General features: G+C 34.6%; 1 protein-coding gene and 1 long non-coding RNA gene across 4 annotated transcripts in view; one reads left to right on the top strand and one right to left on the bottom strand.

The window, feature by feature from the left end:
* LOC119715926 (uncharacterized) overlaps positions 1–15,505 on the top strand; it is a 39,623-nt gene that overhangs the window by 19,254 nt on the left and 4,864 nt on the right. For 2 of the 3 annotated variants that reach the window (XR_011807515.1, XR_011807518.1), the window contains exon 4: positions 964–6,616. The exons of the other annotated variant lie outside the window; for it this stretch is intronic. This is a non-coding gene — a long non-coding RNA (uncharacterized lncRNA). Of the gene's footprint in view, positions 1–963; positions 6,617–15,505 lie in introns of those variants that run through there. 3 annotated transcript variants of the gene reach the window in all.
* LOC101799153 (desmoglein-4) overlaps positions 1–15,505 on the bottom strand; it is a 21,553-nt gene extending 6,048 nt beyond the window's left edge. Inside the window, exons 1-12 of the mRNA XM_005009493.6 lie at positions 15,344–15,505; positions 8,589–8,624; positions 8,116–8,244; positions 6,769–6,924; positions 6,469–6,616; positions 5,471–5,634; positions 5,093–5,227; positions 4,606–4,791; positions 4,167–4,426; positions 3,001–3,143; positions 2,645–2,863; positions 1,081–1,485 (exon numbers count right to left, since the gene is read on the bottom strand). Of these exons, the coding sequence (XP_005009550.4) occupies positions 1,081–1,485; positions 2,645–2,863; positions 3,001–3,143; positions 4,167–4,426; positions 4,606–4,791; positions 5,093–5,227; positions 5,471–5,634; positions 6,469–6,616; positions 6,769–6,924; positions 8,116–8,244; positions 8,589–8,624; positions 15,344–15,391 (2,029 nt within the window). The 5' untranslated portion in view covers positions 15,392–15,505. The remainder of the gene's footprint in view (positions 1–1,080; positions 1,486–2,644; positions 2,864–3,000; positions 3,144–4,166; positions 4,427–4,605; positions 4,792–5,092; positions 5,228–5,470; positions 5,635–6,468; positions 6,617–6,768; positions 6,925–8,115; positions 8,245–8,588; positions 8,625–15,343) is intronic.

The raw sequence follows: 15,505 nt of genomic DNA, 5'->3' as shown, positions 1-15,505 counted from the left end.
GCTCATTTTTGGAAGGGGCTGCAATATTCATTCCAGCTGTATTTAGACTATTTACCTAGATAGTTAAGCTAAAAACCTAATATTGCTGCAGAGTTACTGGGGAGACTCACTTGCTTACAGCAGACTATCCAAAGTATCTAAAACTCCCAATTTAACATCAAAGTGAAACAAAGACTAGGAAAGATTTCTGAAGGCAGAAAGGTGGCCATTCCTGTAAATTAACCAACTGGGAACTACAAACAAAACAGTCGTCTTTGCAGCTTCAAAATTTTATCTTTGTTGATTCCCATTTAATCAGAGACCAAAAAACAATACGATCACTGTCTTCAAGAGTCAAGTTCTCATAGTTATTTTAGTCAGTACTTCTACACTGGACAGTTTCAGATGTTGACTGCTTGATGCCAATGCCATGAAAGAAGAGCAACCACATCTGACTGCAGCAGTCAGAGAAGTAATTGCTGAAGCTCACATATTGAAAATCACATATTGATCCTTTATTGTATACAGTACTGTTTTTTAACAGATGTCATATTTAGCAGCAATGGTAAAAAGTTAAGATTATGATCTTCCTCATTTTGCCACTGTAATCTGTCCTACAGTTCAAAGGAAACTCATTCCTTCCTTACATCTTTTCATACCCAGTTTGATAGTTGCCCATTTGTTTTAGTAATTTAACTGAAGTTCAAATTGCGAAGTGTAAATTGTAAAGTAATAGGGACAGCTTTTGCCAGAATTTTCTGAATCTTCTACTAAACATTTCTACTCTTCATGGTAGTCTGAAAACGGAATACCTAAGGAATAAAACCCTGGCTCTTAGGATGGAGAGAGTTGTTTCTGAATGAAACATATGTATGCATCCTATATTCTACAGATGTATACATGTGTTCGTACATGTACATACATCCTATATGTGTCCATACAACTCCTATAGTTTTTGATTTGGTTTGTGTTTTTGTTTTGCAGAGTTGTACATGGGAGCCCATGAGTTAACAAATGACCAAAAAGTCACCTTACTTTAGAAGAATAAAAAATACACTTTGTAAAGGTTAAAAAAAAATATTTTATAAATTTAATACTTACGAACAAATATTAAGCCACCAAGAAACATCAGGCCAATGGCAGCACCGCTAAGTGTAGTAGAAGATGGGCCATATGTGAGAGGATAACCATTTCCATCCTCAGCAGTATATGACTCATACATTTCAGTGTTAGTATTCCAGTATGTCACGTCTGTGTAGTCTTCAGTAACAGGCCTATCAGTCAAACCAATTCTGCCACCATCAGGACCACCACCACCGTCACCACCACCGATGATAATTATTTTTGTGGCCCCACTGCTGCAATAATTGCGACTGTCACAGCGACAAGCTTGTAGAGGAATTATGTATGGTTGTAAGCAGCTTCGGCCTTGGCTATCTCTTACTCTAATATAGATCTTATAAAGGTAGAAGTCCATGTTCTGGCTCACTAATTCTGCAGAGGTAGCTTTAGGGGGAAAAAAAAAATAAAATATATATATTTAGATTAAGATGTTGACTTTAAAAACTGCTCAAATCTATAATTTTGGTGAATTATGTTAATAGTACAGACTAAGTGTTTACATTAGATCTTCTTATGTATCTACAGTACTTATTCAAAGCTGAAACATGATCTATTCTGGTAGTTTTTATTTGTTTGTTTGGTTATTATTTTTATTAATTTATTTATTTCTATTTATTTATTTATTTATTTATTTCATTTGGAGAACCTGAGCAAGATCAATCTAGTCATCACTTTTTAACTTGAAAAATATAAAAGGGACAAATGCACTTTTTTTAGTATCTACTGCTGATTTTCCTCATTTTTATTTCAAAAATTGTTAACATATAATTTGCAAGATTTACACATTTTCTTTTCTCTCACTAGGAATTTACATGCTAGTTATGCTTTCTATTTTTTTTTTTTTTTCAAATGGTATTTCAGTTATTTTAAAATATTTAAAGTTATGAATTTGCATCTGTTTAGGACAAATAGGAGTTACAAGGATAGTTGCAAATCTGATATTTACCGTTTAATAAGGCTTTCTATACATACAGTAAATTATGCAAATTCTGTCATTTAGAAATGTATGAGATATGATTAATCAAAAAGCAAGCAGAATTTGTACCATACATTGCAAAAGCTGTAATCTTTATTTACCATTTTCTTGAGACTCTCATAAAAATAAAAATTACAAAGAACTTTTGCTCTCATATAAATAAAAAAGCTTTGTCATATGCTTAGAATAAAAATAATTAATATAATTAAATAATATAGAAATAAAAAATATCAGCCTGTCTTTTGAATTACCTCATTAGGTTTAGACCAATAAAGCTGCTTATTGTAGTTATCACACATACCATTTTCCTGCTCTATTTTTATCAATATATTTTTAGTTTCATTTAAAAGATAACTAGATAAAATGCATGTAATATTTTTCATTCAGTACTAACATATATATAGAGCAACTCTGGATTCAAATGAATATAAAATCATATTTAAGTGAGAAGAACGGATTTTAATGACTGTTTTGTATTGTTTCTTATGAAAACGTATCCTACTCTGTAATCTTAGATAGGAGGTAATTACTATGATTTATTCTGTTATAAAATGTAATTTAACTTACCATTTATTGATCTGATAATCCACGTAGTTTGAGGTTCACCATGTATGCTGAACGTAAAGGGGAGCCCGTATAGATCACCATTTACGCTCTTTGCTGTGATGACCACTGACGGGGAATGCATACATACTTTCCTTAATGCTGTATTAATAGTTGGACAATTGTCATTAACGCCTTGCATTGTAAGCACAATGGTGCCAGTGGCAGTATATTGAGGAACCCCTGTAAAAAGAAGATATTTGTAATCAGGAGGCAATGTTGATACTATAAATAATGCAGTTCAGGTGGGAAAAGATGGAACGGAAAAAAAAATTGTACAAAGAGTATTTTATTTCAGAAAACTGAATCTGTTTTCTTACCTCTAGTAATAGCCAGAACCTCTGCTCTGTACTGCCCATGGGATACATAGGAGGATTCCCAGTCAATAACTTTGTTCAGTGTGATTTCACCAGTGTTTTGATTGATTCTGAACCAGGCACCTGGATCACGTCCTATACTATATCTGTATTTGTTCAAATAAAAATATTCAGAATTACGTTTAATATGAAACAGTATAAATGCAGACCTAGTTATGTGGGTGGAATAAATTATTCCAATTAATGTGGACTCCGTATGGTATATTGGTTTGCTATATATTCATTTTGCAAATAATGTTTGTCACTTCGGAATATTTTTTCTTTAGATTATGCTAGACACCATTGCATTTTAGCCTTTTCAAACAAAATTTTTGTAGATATCAAAAGATATACACCATAAAAAGTAATTGTCAACAAAGGAAAAGCATAAAGTTCATTATATTTTGAAAGTGCTATCATAGTCTGAAAGTAAATAAAATCTGTCTGGTCCCTGTAAACCTTTAACAGAACCTTTGATAACATCAGTAGTTAAAGCCACAACTCTTCCTACAACATACTGTGGTCATATGTGGTTATATTTGCTAATATTTTTGTCAGTTTTATGAAAGCTTTTTAAACCTTGTTAAATTTGGTACATTTATTTCTACATATGTTAATAAAACAAATTATTTGTATTAATTAGCTTTCATGAATTTCATCAGAAATAAATGTCAAACCATTTTTTTTTTAAACTATAGGATGACCTGTTAGTGACCTCTTGTGTTCTGATTGTATAATATTGCCCATTATTGTGTTTTTTTGCTTGCTTTTTTTTAGAGATGCAGGCAGATTCTCTTTCTGTGTTCTTAAGTTGGTTCATAAAAAATCAGTTTTGATGTATTTAAATTACGGATTGAGAGAAGAATGATATCTTGTTTGCATTGTGCACAAGGCTAAGGAAAGTAGGTCAGGAAACAAAAACAACCATATCATAAGAACACAGTATTATATTTCTATTATTCTATTGCTATTATTATTGTCATTAATTTTTTTCCTGTTATTTTACAATACCCTTTGCAAGCTCCTTTTCTACTTCTTTGGCTGGAGTAGAGAATACCTATTCCTAATCTCATTGAAATCTCAATTAAAAGAATTATTACATCCAGGAGGTTAAGCAGATCAGAGCTTACACAACATTGGTTGCAGTAGTCCCTGTGTCCTCATCGAAAGCTGTATATGTTCCCAAAACATAGTTCGCCCTCATTTTTTGTGATACAAAAAAGATAATTGAAGATGGATTAAACCTTGGAGGTTCAATCACATTTTTTACTTCTACTATCAGGGGTGTTCCGATGACTTGGTACTGAGACATAACAGAGTGGTGGAATTCAGCTTTGTTCCTGACACCGATACTCAGTGAGTGAGTTCGGATTTGTTCATAATTCAGTTCCTAAAAGATAAAACATGGAAAATCAGAAAATAAATAAAACTTCCTGGATTGTAATCTTATTTAAATATCTTATTTTAAATGGATGAGTGTCATTGTTGTTAGTGATATATACATATTTAACAATTAAAATTATTTTAAGATGATTATTTCAACAGCTGAATCATATTATTTATCCATACCTTAATTACTCTAAGGATTCCTTGATTTGTAGCTGGATCTGTAACAATTTCAAAGCAATTATCTTCATTACCAGATATAAAGAAAAACTCCGCTAACCAATTGTCAGTAAACTCTTCATCAGCATCAAGAGCTTGTATTCGTAGCAGTTCTGAACTGAGTGAATTTTCTGAAATAGCTGCTGAAAACTGTAATGACAGATAAATATCTATTAGCAAACACTAACGTATGTAACGAGGGAGATACATCTGACCACAGAGAAATCTTTGAAAAAGATTTCAAAAATGTTCTTAGTTAATACGAACTTTAACGGTAAAAAAAAAAAAAAAAAGAGAAAAAAAAAAGAAAAAAAATAGGTGTTCTGTGTAAATTGTGATTCTGGTTGCAGATCTGAAGAGCTGCGTCACCTCACATTTTTGCAGGTGCAGTTTAGCAGAAATGGATTTGTGCTTTCTAACGATAATGTTGCATTTGATATTAAACACTTACAGAGCTTTGAGCAAGAGTTGGGAAGTTGTCATTGACATCAATAACTTTCACATGACAGCTACAAAGGGATGAAATTCCATCTCCAGCTCCATCCCGATCTGATGCTTTCACAACCAGAGTGTAGCTACTGTGTTGCTGTCACAAAAAGAGAAATGACTATGTTACAAGCATCTGCACATCTTATAAACTACAAATACTTATGTCATGCTACTGTTTCCTAATACGGGAATTTGCCGTAGATATTTTAACATATATAAAGAAATGCATTTAAAAAACAAAGAAAACACACCTTCTCACTCTCTCTTTCTCTCTATTTTTTGTCACTCTCATAACATGCACACACCATGACATCATGTTGTTTGACTTTGGAAATGTTACCTCTCTGTCAAGATAATTTGCCAGATGGAGTTCTCCAGTAGCCTTTTTCATAACAAACATTGGTGGGCCTGAAGGTTCCTGACTCTCTATCTTGAAGGCAATTTTAGAATTCAAGTTATTAGGTTCATCTGCATCTGATGCAATTATTTTCATCACCAGTGTGTCTAAGAATAACAATCAAAAAAAAAATCAGAAAAAAAAACTGTTCTGAAATCAGAAATACTTTGTGTATAAAAATGACAGAAAGCTGTTTGTTGACATTTATGAAGCAAATGGAAGTTCAATTTCCTAGTACTGATTTTGACTGAATGTGAATGACTGTAAAATGCATTACAAATTAAAGTCAGATGGAGTTAGGTACATTTTCTCTGAACTTCTTTAAGTCACCATAGGGAATATGTAAAAATTGTAAGTTTTGAGCCTGAATATATTCACAGAAGATATCCCCACAGTTTTAAATGAGAATTTCTAGAATGTAGGACATGAGTGTAACACACTCGGTGTTGTTCTCATGTTTAATGATGCTTGCAATGCTTTTGGTAAAAAGAACCATTTTAGGTATTTAAGAAAGAGCTTGTTTAGTAATATTCTAGTGTAACTTCAATACTCAGGCTGAAAAAAAGTAATTTATGTACCTTCACAGGAAATAAATGTAGTTGTAATGGTATTATTATTATTTAATGACAAGAAATGGACCAATTTATTTTAAGTTGTCACATCTAAAGGAATTTCATGATGGTACAGTTAGGAACTAGAATATTCAGCATTGTTGTGTGGGAGGAAGGGGAAAGCATTGCCATTTAATTTTAAGCAATGATCTTGGGCCCTACTCCAATAACACTCTGAGAAGCATCTTCTGCTCCTTCCTCTGCAGTAGCCTTGGGAAAAGTACGTCATTGCCTAAAAAAAAATGTTGAATGAACACCCCAGGTTTATATCAACTGTACTATTGGATCTTCACTAACTTTACTATGATAGGCAATAACATAGTTACTTACTGTCCATACTGCATTCTTCAACAGCTCCTGTAAATACAGATTGTGCAAATATAGGAGGATTATCATTTATATCCAGAACTCTGACTCGAAGTTCAAGAGGTGGTTCCAAATCTATACCCGTCACTGAGTGTTTAGCAAAGCAGCGTATCTAGATAAAGAGATTACTCATTTTAGAACCAGAATTGAAGGAAGCAAAGCTACAATCTGAAACAAATGAATTAGAGCATTATTCTCCTTGTGCTCCCCCTGCACCACCCTGTATTCATCATTTTAAAGGAAAAATAAAATGGGAGTACTTACAACAAATACTGGGGTCACTTCCCTATCCACTATTGCTGTTATATTAATGTCTCCTGTTCTCGGGTTAATAACAAATATTCCATATGGGGCACGATCAATTCCAACTCCAGAGATGCTGTATGTGATTGGATTGTTTTCTTCACAATCTGATCGAATCTATAATAATACATAATATTATTACAAAATATGACTTATACCAGTTTACTGAGAACATCTGCAGTGTTTTCATTTTTCTGTAATTAGTCTCCTTAAAAAAATGTGTATAAGTTTAGTTTTCCTCCTAACCACATTTCACAAGATTCAATTGATAGAACAAAACAGGCAGCCTATAGCTATGTCTGCCCTTAAATACTGGACAGGTTTTCTCTTTCCTTTAAATCTTCTGGTGGTGAAGTGAAAATGCTTGGGGAGAGAAATTTCCACGAGTATTGTGCTGTGGCTGGACCTTGGAAGCGGTATGGACAGGGGGAGAAGAAGAATCACAGAATCACAGAATATCCTGAGGTAGAAGGAACCCACAAAGATCATTGAGTCCAACTCCTGGCTCCACACAGAACTACCCAAAATCAGACCATGTATCTGAGAGCATTTCCCAAATGCTTCTTGAACCCCAGCAGGCTTGGTGCCATGACCACTGCCCTGGGGAGCCTGTTCCAGTGCCTGATCACCATCTCAGTGCAGAACCTTTTCCTAACACCCAGCCTGATCCTCCCCTGTCCCAGCTCCATGCCATTCCCTTGGATCCTATCCCTGGTCACCACAGAGCAGAGCTCAGCACCTGCCCCTCTGCTCCCCTCATTAGGAAGCTGCAGGTCACCATGAGGCCTCCCCTCAGCCTCCTCTGCTCTGGGCTAAACAAACCAAGGAACCTCAGCTGCTCCTCATACTTCTTCCCCTCCAAACCCTTTACTATCTTCATAGCCCTCCTTTGGACACTCTCTGATAGTTTTATGTCTTTCTTTTATTGTGGCACTCAAACTCTTTGCTCTGTTTTCCACCGGAGTCAGACATCATCCTTGACTTGTGCTTGTTCAGGGGTTTCTCGAAGTGAGAGAGAAAAGAAAAATATCTCAATCTAGTACAGACCCTAAAGAGACTATGGTTGGAGATCTCCAGGAAGGAATCTGATTGCAATGTTCTAAGAAGCCTTTGATCACTCCTCAGCAGCTGTGTGGTTTCACATATGAGACTGTCAGCAGAGCTGGAAATACTGTATCATTTTTCTTTTATTCTACATTCCTTGCCTTGACTAGTTTAAGCAAATGTGCTCTTAAATTTCTCTGCTTTTATCTGTCTTTAGAAAAAGCTTCCTTGTCAGTGAACAATTCTGCTATACTTTCTACTTACTCTGGCAATTGGATTCCTCTTAGAATTATCTTCTCCTTCTCTACAAGCTGCAGCAAATTTTATCCATTCACGTTTTTGTCTTCTGAAGGTTTTCCATCTTGCTGTTCCATTTTCACTCCATTCTTTTACCTTCGACATAGAGTACCATTAACATATGACCACCAACCTCAATACATTTTAAATTAATTCAGACATAAAGAATTTCCCACAATAGGAGGAGAAGAATACATCTGCAGGTCCCAAACTCTAACACTGTACATGTGTACTTTAAACTTATTTCTAGATATTCATATAGGTTCAGGAGAACTTCTGAGAGGATGAGCAGGTTATTACTACCTGTAACCATTTAATACATACATATGTTTTCAATCTTCAAGTTCAGAAATATCTTACTCTAGTATTTTCCATGTCATTTTTACATTGGTTACATTACATTTTATCAGAAAATTAGTTTCTAAAAAAATATATATTACCTCTACATGAAATCCTGTGCTGAAATCCAAGAACACCTGCAAGAATGATAAGACGATCAGCATATAAAGACACAGGACAAAATTCAATAACCAAAACTTGGCTGCTATACATTGCTAAATTGCGAAGTAGGAGCAGTATGTTTTCTGTAATCTATTGTAATAACTTAAATAGGTTGTAGCTGAAGAATTTCTATAAATTACATTACATGGGTCTTTTTTTTTTTTTTTAAATTTTTCCTTTATATATCGCTATAATTTTTGAAAGTTAATGCTTTTAAAATTATTTCTGTCTTTCAAGGCACTTTCAGTTTGAAGGGATGTGCCATACAAGTTATATCTATATAAAAATGCAACTTTCACACAGACTTTACATTATACCATCTCAGCTGAAGAAAGAAGGGTTTGCAAGATCTGTTCTAAACAATGTGTATTTTATTCTTTGTTATTGTTGTATCTTATTTAGAGAGTTTGCAGTAGACCTGTAATACTTCGATATACAGTTTAACCAAAAAGAACGAAAAGTTTTCTTCAAACATACCACTGAGGTTAAAGAGATTCCAGGTATAATGGAAAAAAGAGCAACTGGAATCAGGCAGATTTTCCTGGAGTTCAGTGGGCTTTAATTTGAAGTATAACCATGCAACTAAAGACTCATGTAAATAGAGTCAGATGCAATGAGTAATTACTTTAAAATCATATAGATTCATCAATTTATTAATTAGCACAATTTAAAAGAAAGCACAGTTTAATTAATCTTCTTCCTAAATAAATTGTGACAATAAAGCTCACTTGGTCAACGTACTTTTTCAGAGCACTGTTTTTGATTCAGGATCTACCTTTACTCTCTTCAGATGTAAAGGTTGAAGAGCATGGGATCTGAATGACTGGATTCTGGTTTCATAATTGGGAGAAAACATAATATCTATGTGACTCAAAAAGCAATGCAGAGTTTGTCTTTTCTCACCAAACTTGATGAATGGTTGTAGTTTTCAATTTTTCATGTTTTTGTAATTTCCCAGTACAGTTCAAGTTTTGTTTGTTTTCTTTCTTGGTCTGATGCCTTTTGTCTGGTAGATTTTGTGACAGATATTGTATGGATATAATGTGAGATGACTTTTCCGTTTGCAGTATATTTACCTCATGGGACTTTCCACACTTTAAATGTACCGTGTTGCTGTTCTGCAAAGGACTTTTTTCCACTTATTTCGTGTTAAAACAATCTCTTACATGCAAAAGATAAATGAACAGCAGCTTTACCTTCATTTAAACGATGTCTCTAATGAACTGATCTTCCCAAGAACACTCGTTGAAACCTCTTGTAAAAGCTGCTCTAATGTCTATGAAGGAGGGTGTTTAGGCTGTGTATCTACCTCATATATATATATATATATATATATATATATATATATATTTAACGTTTAAATTTAAGGGACCATTCATAAGTAATATGAAGTACTTAATCATATATAAGTAATAAAGTAATAGGAAATAAATACTGAAGTAAGAGTAAGGTTTTTGTTTTTGTTTTTGTTTTTTACTGTTTGTTTCTTTCTTTGAGCAAGTTATTGACACAAATTGTTAAGAAAAGTTCTCTACCAGACAATCATTATAAAGTTGCATTAGGTCTTTGGAAGGGAAACAGATATGTTCATATTGTATTCAAAACATCAATACAGCTTTTAATCTGAGTTTAAGTCTTGGGGACTGTTTAAATCTTTGGCTGCAGAATGGGATTCATATGAGTCATTACCTCAGAGAAGGCAATCTGCAATATTGGACTCATTTAAAGTGTGGAGTGGTTTCACCTCAGTAGAACTTAAACCCCGTGCTTTTATAAAACCCCTTGTGGCTTGGGAAAACATGGGAGAGTAGAAGGTGCAGATTACACCCTCACCAGAGAGACTGACTGACAAAGTCCACCAGAAATGGCACTGATTCAATGTTTCTTATCAGTTGATCCCACCTGCACAACAGAGAGTCCTTTAGCAAGTACAGTGAAATCCTCTCCACCCTTAGGCTGAAATCTCTTCTGGTATGCAAGCAAGGAATTGTCTTGACCCAGAAAAGTATGGCTATACTAATGCAATACCAGTGAGTCTCATCTTCTGACTGCATCCTATGGCGTATTCTGTCTTTTAAGAGTGAAACTGTATCACATCTGGTCATGTCACTCTTGTGTTTAACAGGGCTACCTGAAAAACTGTGTTGGACATCTTTGTAAACAAAAACTTGTGGAGAATTCTGTTCTTTAAAGACATAAATATTCATTAAAAAACTTGATTTCAGTCTATAGAGACTTTTCAAGCAATGAAAATATCCTTTTTACACTGCAGTTTCATCCACTGGAGCACTAGTAAGTGCTCCAGTGAATGCCAAGAATTTGGGAATTGTAAATTAAGGCCCAGTATTTCCAAATTTGTCCGCCACTGACAAAGGACCCTGCTGCTACATGCTGCTAATTTCTCTTTAAAGAAATCTTGATGGTTTTGAGTACAGAGTCCTTAGTACAGTTTGTTATGCTTCTTTACAATGCTGATCTAACAAACTTGAGGTATGCATTCAGCAAGACTTTCTCAGTTACTGCTGTATTATAGGAAGGAGGGCAGGCATACACCATATGAAATTGTCTCGTTTATCAGATAAACCTAGACAATTTTGAAGTGACATCTATCCAACATGACCCAGAGATGCCTCCCTAAGCAATGTTTTCTAGATCTCCACTATTATTAGCAGTTAAAAGGCTCTCCCCAGAACCCAGCTGTCTATTTTTAACATCCGTGTGATGCAAATTCTTTATCTAATGGTATTTCAAGAGGAGAAGTACATTTAGTCATCTGTCTGCTAGCAGCTAACTTTGGTATTCTTGTACATAATGAATGAATTTCCTTTCCAAACTAGTATCTGAGTGTCTGCATGCAGTACTTTCCATAGATTCAGTGCTTAATGATAATTAAAGCAATAGAAAGCACTGAAACCTGTGAGATGTATCATAAGGACCTTGGGGCAAGCAAGCTGATCAGAATGAAACCACGATTTCCTGTCCTGTTTGTCTCTGAGACACCCTGAAAAAATGGAAACTGTGCTGAGAAGCTAAAAACTAGTTGCACAATCTGCTTCTGGTGTGGACTAAGAGAGGTGCAAGCAGAAGACATATTTATTGTGGCTGTCATTCTCACAGTAGCCTATCTGAAAGCTTGTATTTTATTGCAAAGAACCTTGTATTTAAAATGATGCTTTAGAATCACACTGGATTTATGCTGGATTTATTCTGATGTAACTGGGAAGAGAATTAGGCCTATAGGATGTGCATGGTTCTTTGCACCTTCAAAGCAATTTGCAAACAAAAATTAACTAATCATTAATTGACTGCCAAGCAATATTATACGCAATTATGGAATCCTCCCTCCTCCACCTACTTATATCTAAATGACTGAACACGCCTGTAACATCTTCCCAGCATTATTCATATTGGATCTGATTCTCATTCTTTGAAGTCAACAGCGGTATTGTTATTGGCCATGATGGGAGGAGTGCTGAGAACTCACATATATTATATGAGTCATCAGGGTGCCATGGTAGCTCTGGTTGTGTCAGCATTTTGGGACTTTTGCGTCTTACTCAGCCAAGCTTTGTCTAGTAAAAGGTTGAAATAATTAACCCTTCTCTTTATGCTTTCTGAACCTCTTTGAGAAAAGATAAATATGTGCATTAAGTAATAAGAAGCACACCTGAAATATAAGACACAAACTCATTTTAAAAAGAAGCAGTATATTCACTTTTAAATCAAAACAAAGATAAGTTTTTGTCTGTACTTTCCATTTTTGCAGGTCACTAATGATGTGCTTTCACTTTTAAGGGGATGTTTTTCAGGGTAATTTTTCATTTTTCTGTCAATTGCTGTTGTAATTCTGCAAAAGTTAGGTGTTTCTGTTGCTTCCTGTCTTAGGAAGTGAAGTCAATATTTTGTATTGCACCTGGGATGGAGGACCCACTACTATTTCAACAGAAATATAATAATGTTCATGTCAGTCAGAAGAATAAATTCTAAAGTTGTATTTATTTTAAAATATATTTACTCAAAGAACTAACCATTTTGGGAATGTTCCCACTGAGAATGTTTCTTTTCTACTGAGAAATACAGCAGAGGACAAGTCATACAGAAATAATGAATTTCCATATATTACCTGAGCTTAACCGTTAGAAAAATGAATAGAAAGGTAATTTCAATACAGGGTGTAAGCCATTATCATTCAAATTTTAGTTTTTCAAATTACACATGATCTAATTGTGCTCTCCTCAATAAATATCCTCAATAAAACCTGAGTTCTAATACAGTTTAGAGTGCTCCAGCTGCAAATACACATTTACTTAGGGGTCATTTTTACTCAGGAATGTAACTGCAAACTTATGAAACACATCTTGCATGATAATTCCTGGTGCAGAATTGCTTTAGTTTCTATTTCTATAATATTTTTTCTTTTGCAGAAGGGCCTGCAGTTTTATGGCTACATCCTTGCAGATATTTAGTATGCAAGTGCAAGTAGATTATTTGGTTCTTTAATATTTTTATATGCAACCAAGTTATGAGTAGGAGGTGTAACCAGAGCCTAACAACTGGAAAAAAAAAAAAGATAACACATGGGAAAATGTAGCCAGACAAAAGTGCATATGAAAGATGCGGTGAATTTAAAATTATTAACAGTCACCTGATGGCTGGCAGGAGGAGAGTCATACCTGATCAAACAGGTTATTTCCATAAAACGTGTCTGTGCAAGTACCACAAGCAGAACTCCCTTACTCATGAGAATAACACCTTTGAAGTCACATGAGCAAGGGTTGCAGAATCAGTCCCACCAATGGTGAAATGCATATGGAAAATTATTACTTTCAGAGCTCGTAAGTTTTCTTTTTTTTGAAAGTGTGCTAGCGTGCTAAAATATGTATAATTCCACAGCCATTTTATTTGCTACAACTTATTAGCAATATACTAAGCAGATACACTATTGAGACAGGTAATTTTCATGAAAGATTAATCAAGCTGAAAGCCAAGACACTTTCTCAGAATGCAGTAAAATTATATACATAATTTATAATACAGTTATCCTCTACAGTTTCTCTATCAGCTTTCTGTACAGTGCTGAAAAATGCAGTTAGGCTGTACAGGCCACCATAAATGCTGTCATGCAGGAAAGCACACAACAAGAACAACAGTTGTTTCCTCTGGGTAGTAAAAGTTCATATATTTGGTACTTGTCTAAATGTAGTGGCAGTTTTCATAGTCACTCCTTTTTCTTGACATGCCCTGGTTCAGTCACAATCATAATGATAATATACCAAAAGAATGAAAATTGCTCCAGAGTTGACAAGAAAAGTTAAAGCAGTAAAAGCACTTTTGGACAGACAGATTTTAAATACAGTACAGCAAACTTTATTTTTATTATTATTTTTTTAAACTTCAACACATCGGAACTATGCATCACCAAGTAACAGAATAAAATGAATAGTCAGTATTGTAATATAAAAATCCAGCACTGTTAGTATCATGCGCAACAGGCCAATCTCACAGATCTGCATGCTGCATTGAACAAGCAGAAACTCATCCGAACCATAACTTGCTTCTGCCAAGTTTTGACATTGTTTGCTTGGCAACTGCCCTGCGCTGCTTAGTTCTACTTTACTGATTGCCAAAATGTGACTGTTTAAGCCTTGGGATTTCATATGCTATAATAACAAACCCTTCTTCCCTGACTACCGCATTTCCAGAGGTGTCAATAGTACGGAATTAACAAACATTTGCGCTTACTAATATATTGTGTAAAGTGAAATACACAAAAGGATACGACTATATTCTAAATTCTACCTTTATCAATCTTCAGGACCTTAAACCTCTACATAGTTTTAAAAGAGCAGCACAGATGAGTGAGAAGAATCCATGTAAAATCATAATGTGGGAGTAGAAGGGCATCCATAATTCTTTTAAGTCATTTCTCAGTAATTTCTGTGCCTTGATGAACATACTGCACAACTGTTCCACTTGACCATACCAACTACTTTCCTTTTACCATAAGAAGAACAAACCCAAAGAGCAACACTTTCATCACGCATTCACTCACTGAGCACATGGCTGCTCTGACACAAACGCACACTACAAGGTAGGAATTATTTGTAACGTGAAATCATGGGCCAAGTCTTAATTTTTGCTTGGCTATAGTCTTCACTAATTTTTTTTTCTTTTTTTATCTTGAATGTAGCCATAAAACTCACATTCAGCTCTGAAACTAATCAGTTTAGGAAACAATATTTGCTCTCCATCTTCTCTCAATTGATCAGAAAAATAAAGACATAGAAGGAAATAATATCCAATCAGACTTCGGGGACTTAAAAAAAATATATAAGATTTTTATTAAGAAAAGCAACTCCTTAAACTGTACCCCTAAACAACATTTATCTGAAAATTCATGCATTAAACAGAAAGTTATATATTAAGCATTAAAAGACTGCAAAGTCATAATCAAAATAAATATTTGCCAGCATTTAATGAAAACCTAAGCTACTTGTATAGGATCTTCAGAAACTGAGTTTAAAACAACCAGAGCTTTATTTCTTTATGCTAAATTCACATTTATTTATTTATTTATTCTATGGGGAGTTGGGAAAGTCAGATTAGTTTACACTGTGAAAAGTAATGGTCTGCTGAGGAGATTCAACTGACACAATCATAAAGTTTACAAATATTGTTTTAAAATCTCACTTACCAATAAAAGGAACAGAAAAGCAGTTGTTCGGTGAGGGAGCCAATCCATTGCATCTGACTTCTCGGATACAAGTCCAACTGAGTTATGGTTACAGGTCTGTTCCTTTTCCCTCCCCCCCCCCCAGCTCTGATGTCTATGTAAAAAGACACTCGGTAGATGTCC

Source organism: Anas platyrhynchos, chromosome 2 (genome assembly GCF_047663525.1).
Source record: "Anas platyrhynchos isolate ZD024472 breed Pekin duck chromosome 2, IASCAAS_PekinDuck_T2T, whole genome shotgun sequence".
Taxonomy (NCBI): domain Eukaryota; kingdom Metazoa; phylum Chordata; class Aves; order Anseriformes; family Anatidae; genus Anas; species Anas platyrhynchos.
This window is presented reverse-complemented; position numbering and strand designations above follow the sequence as displayed.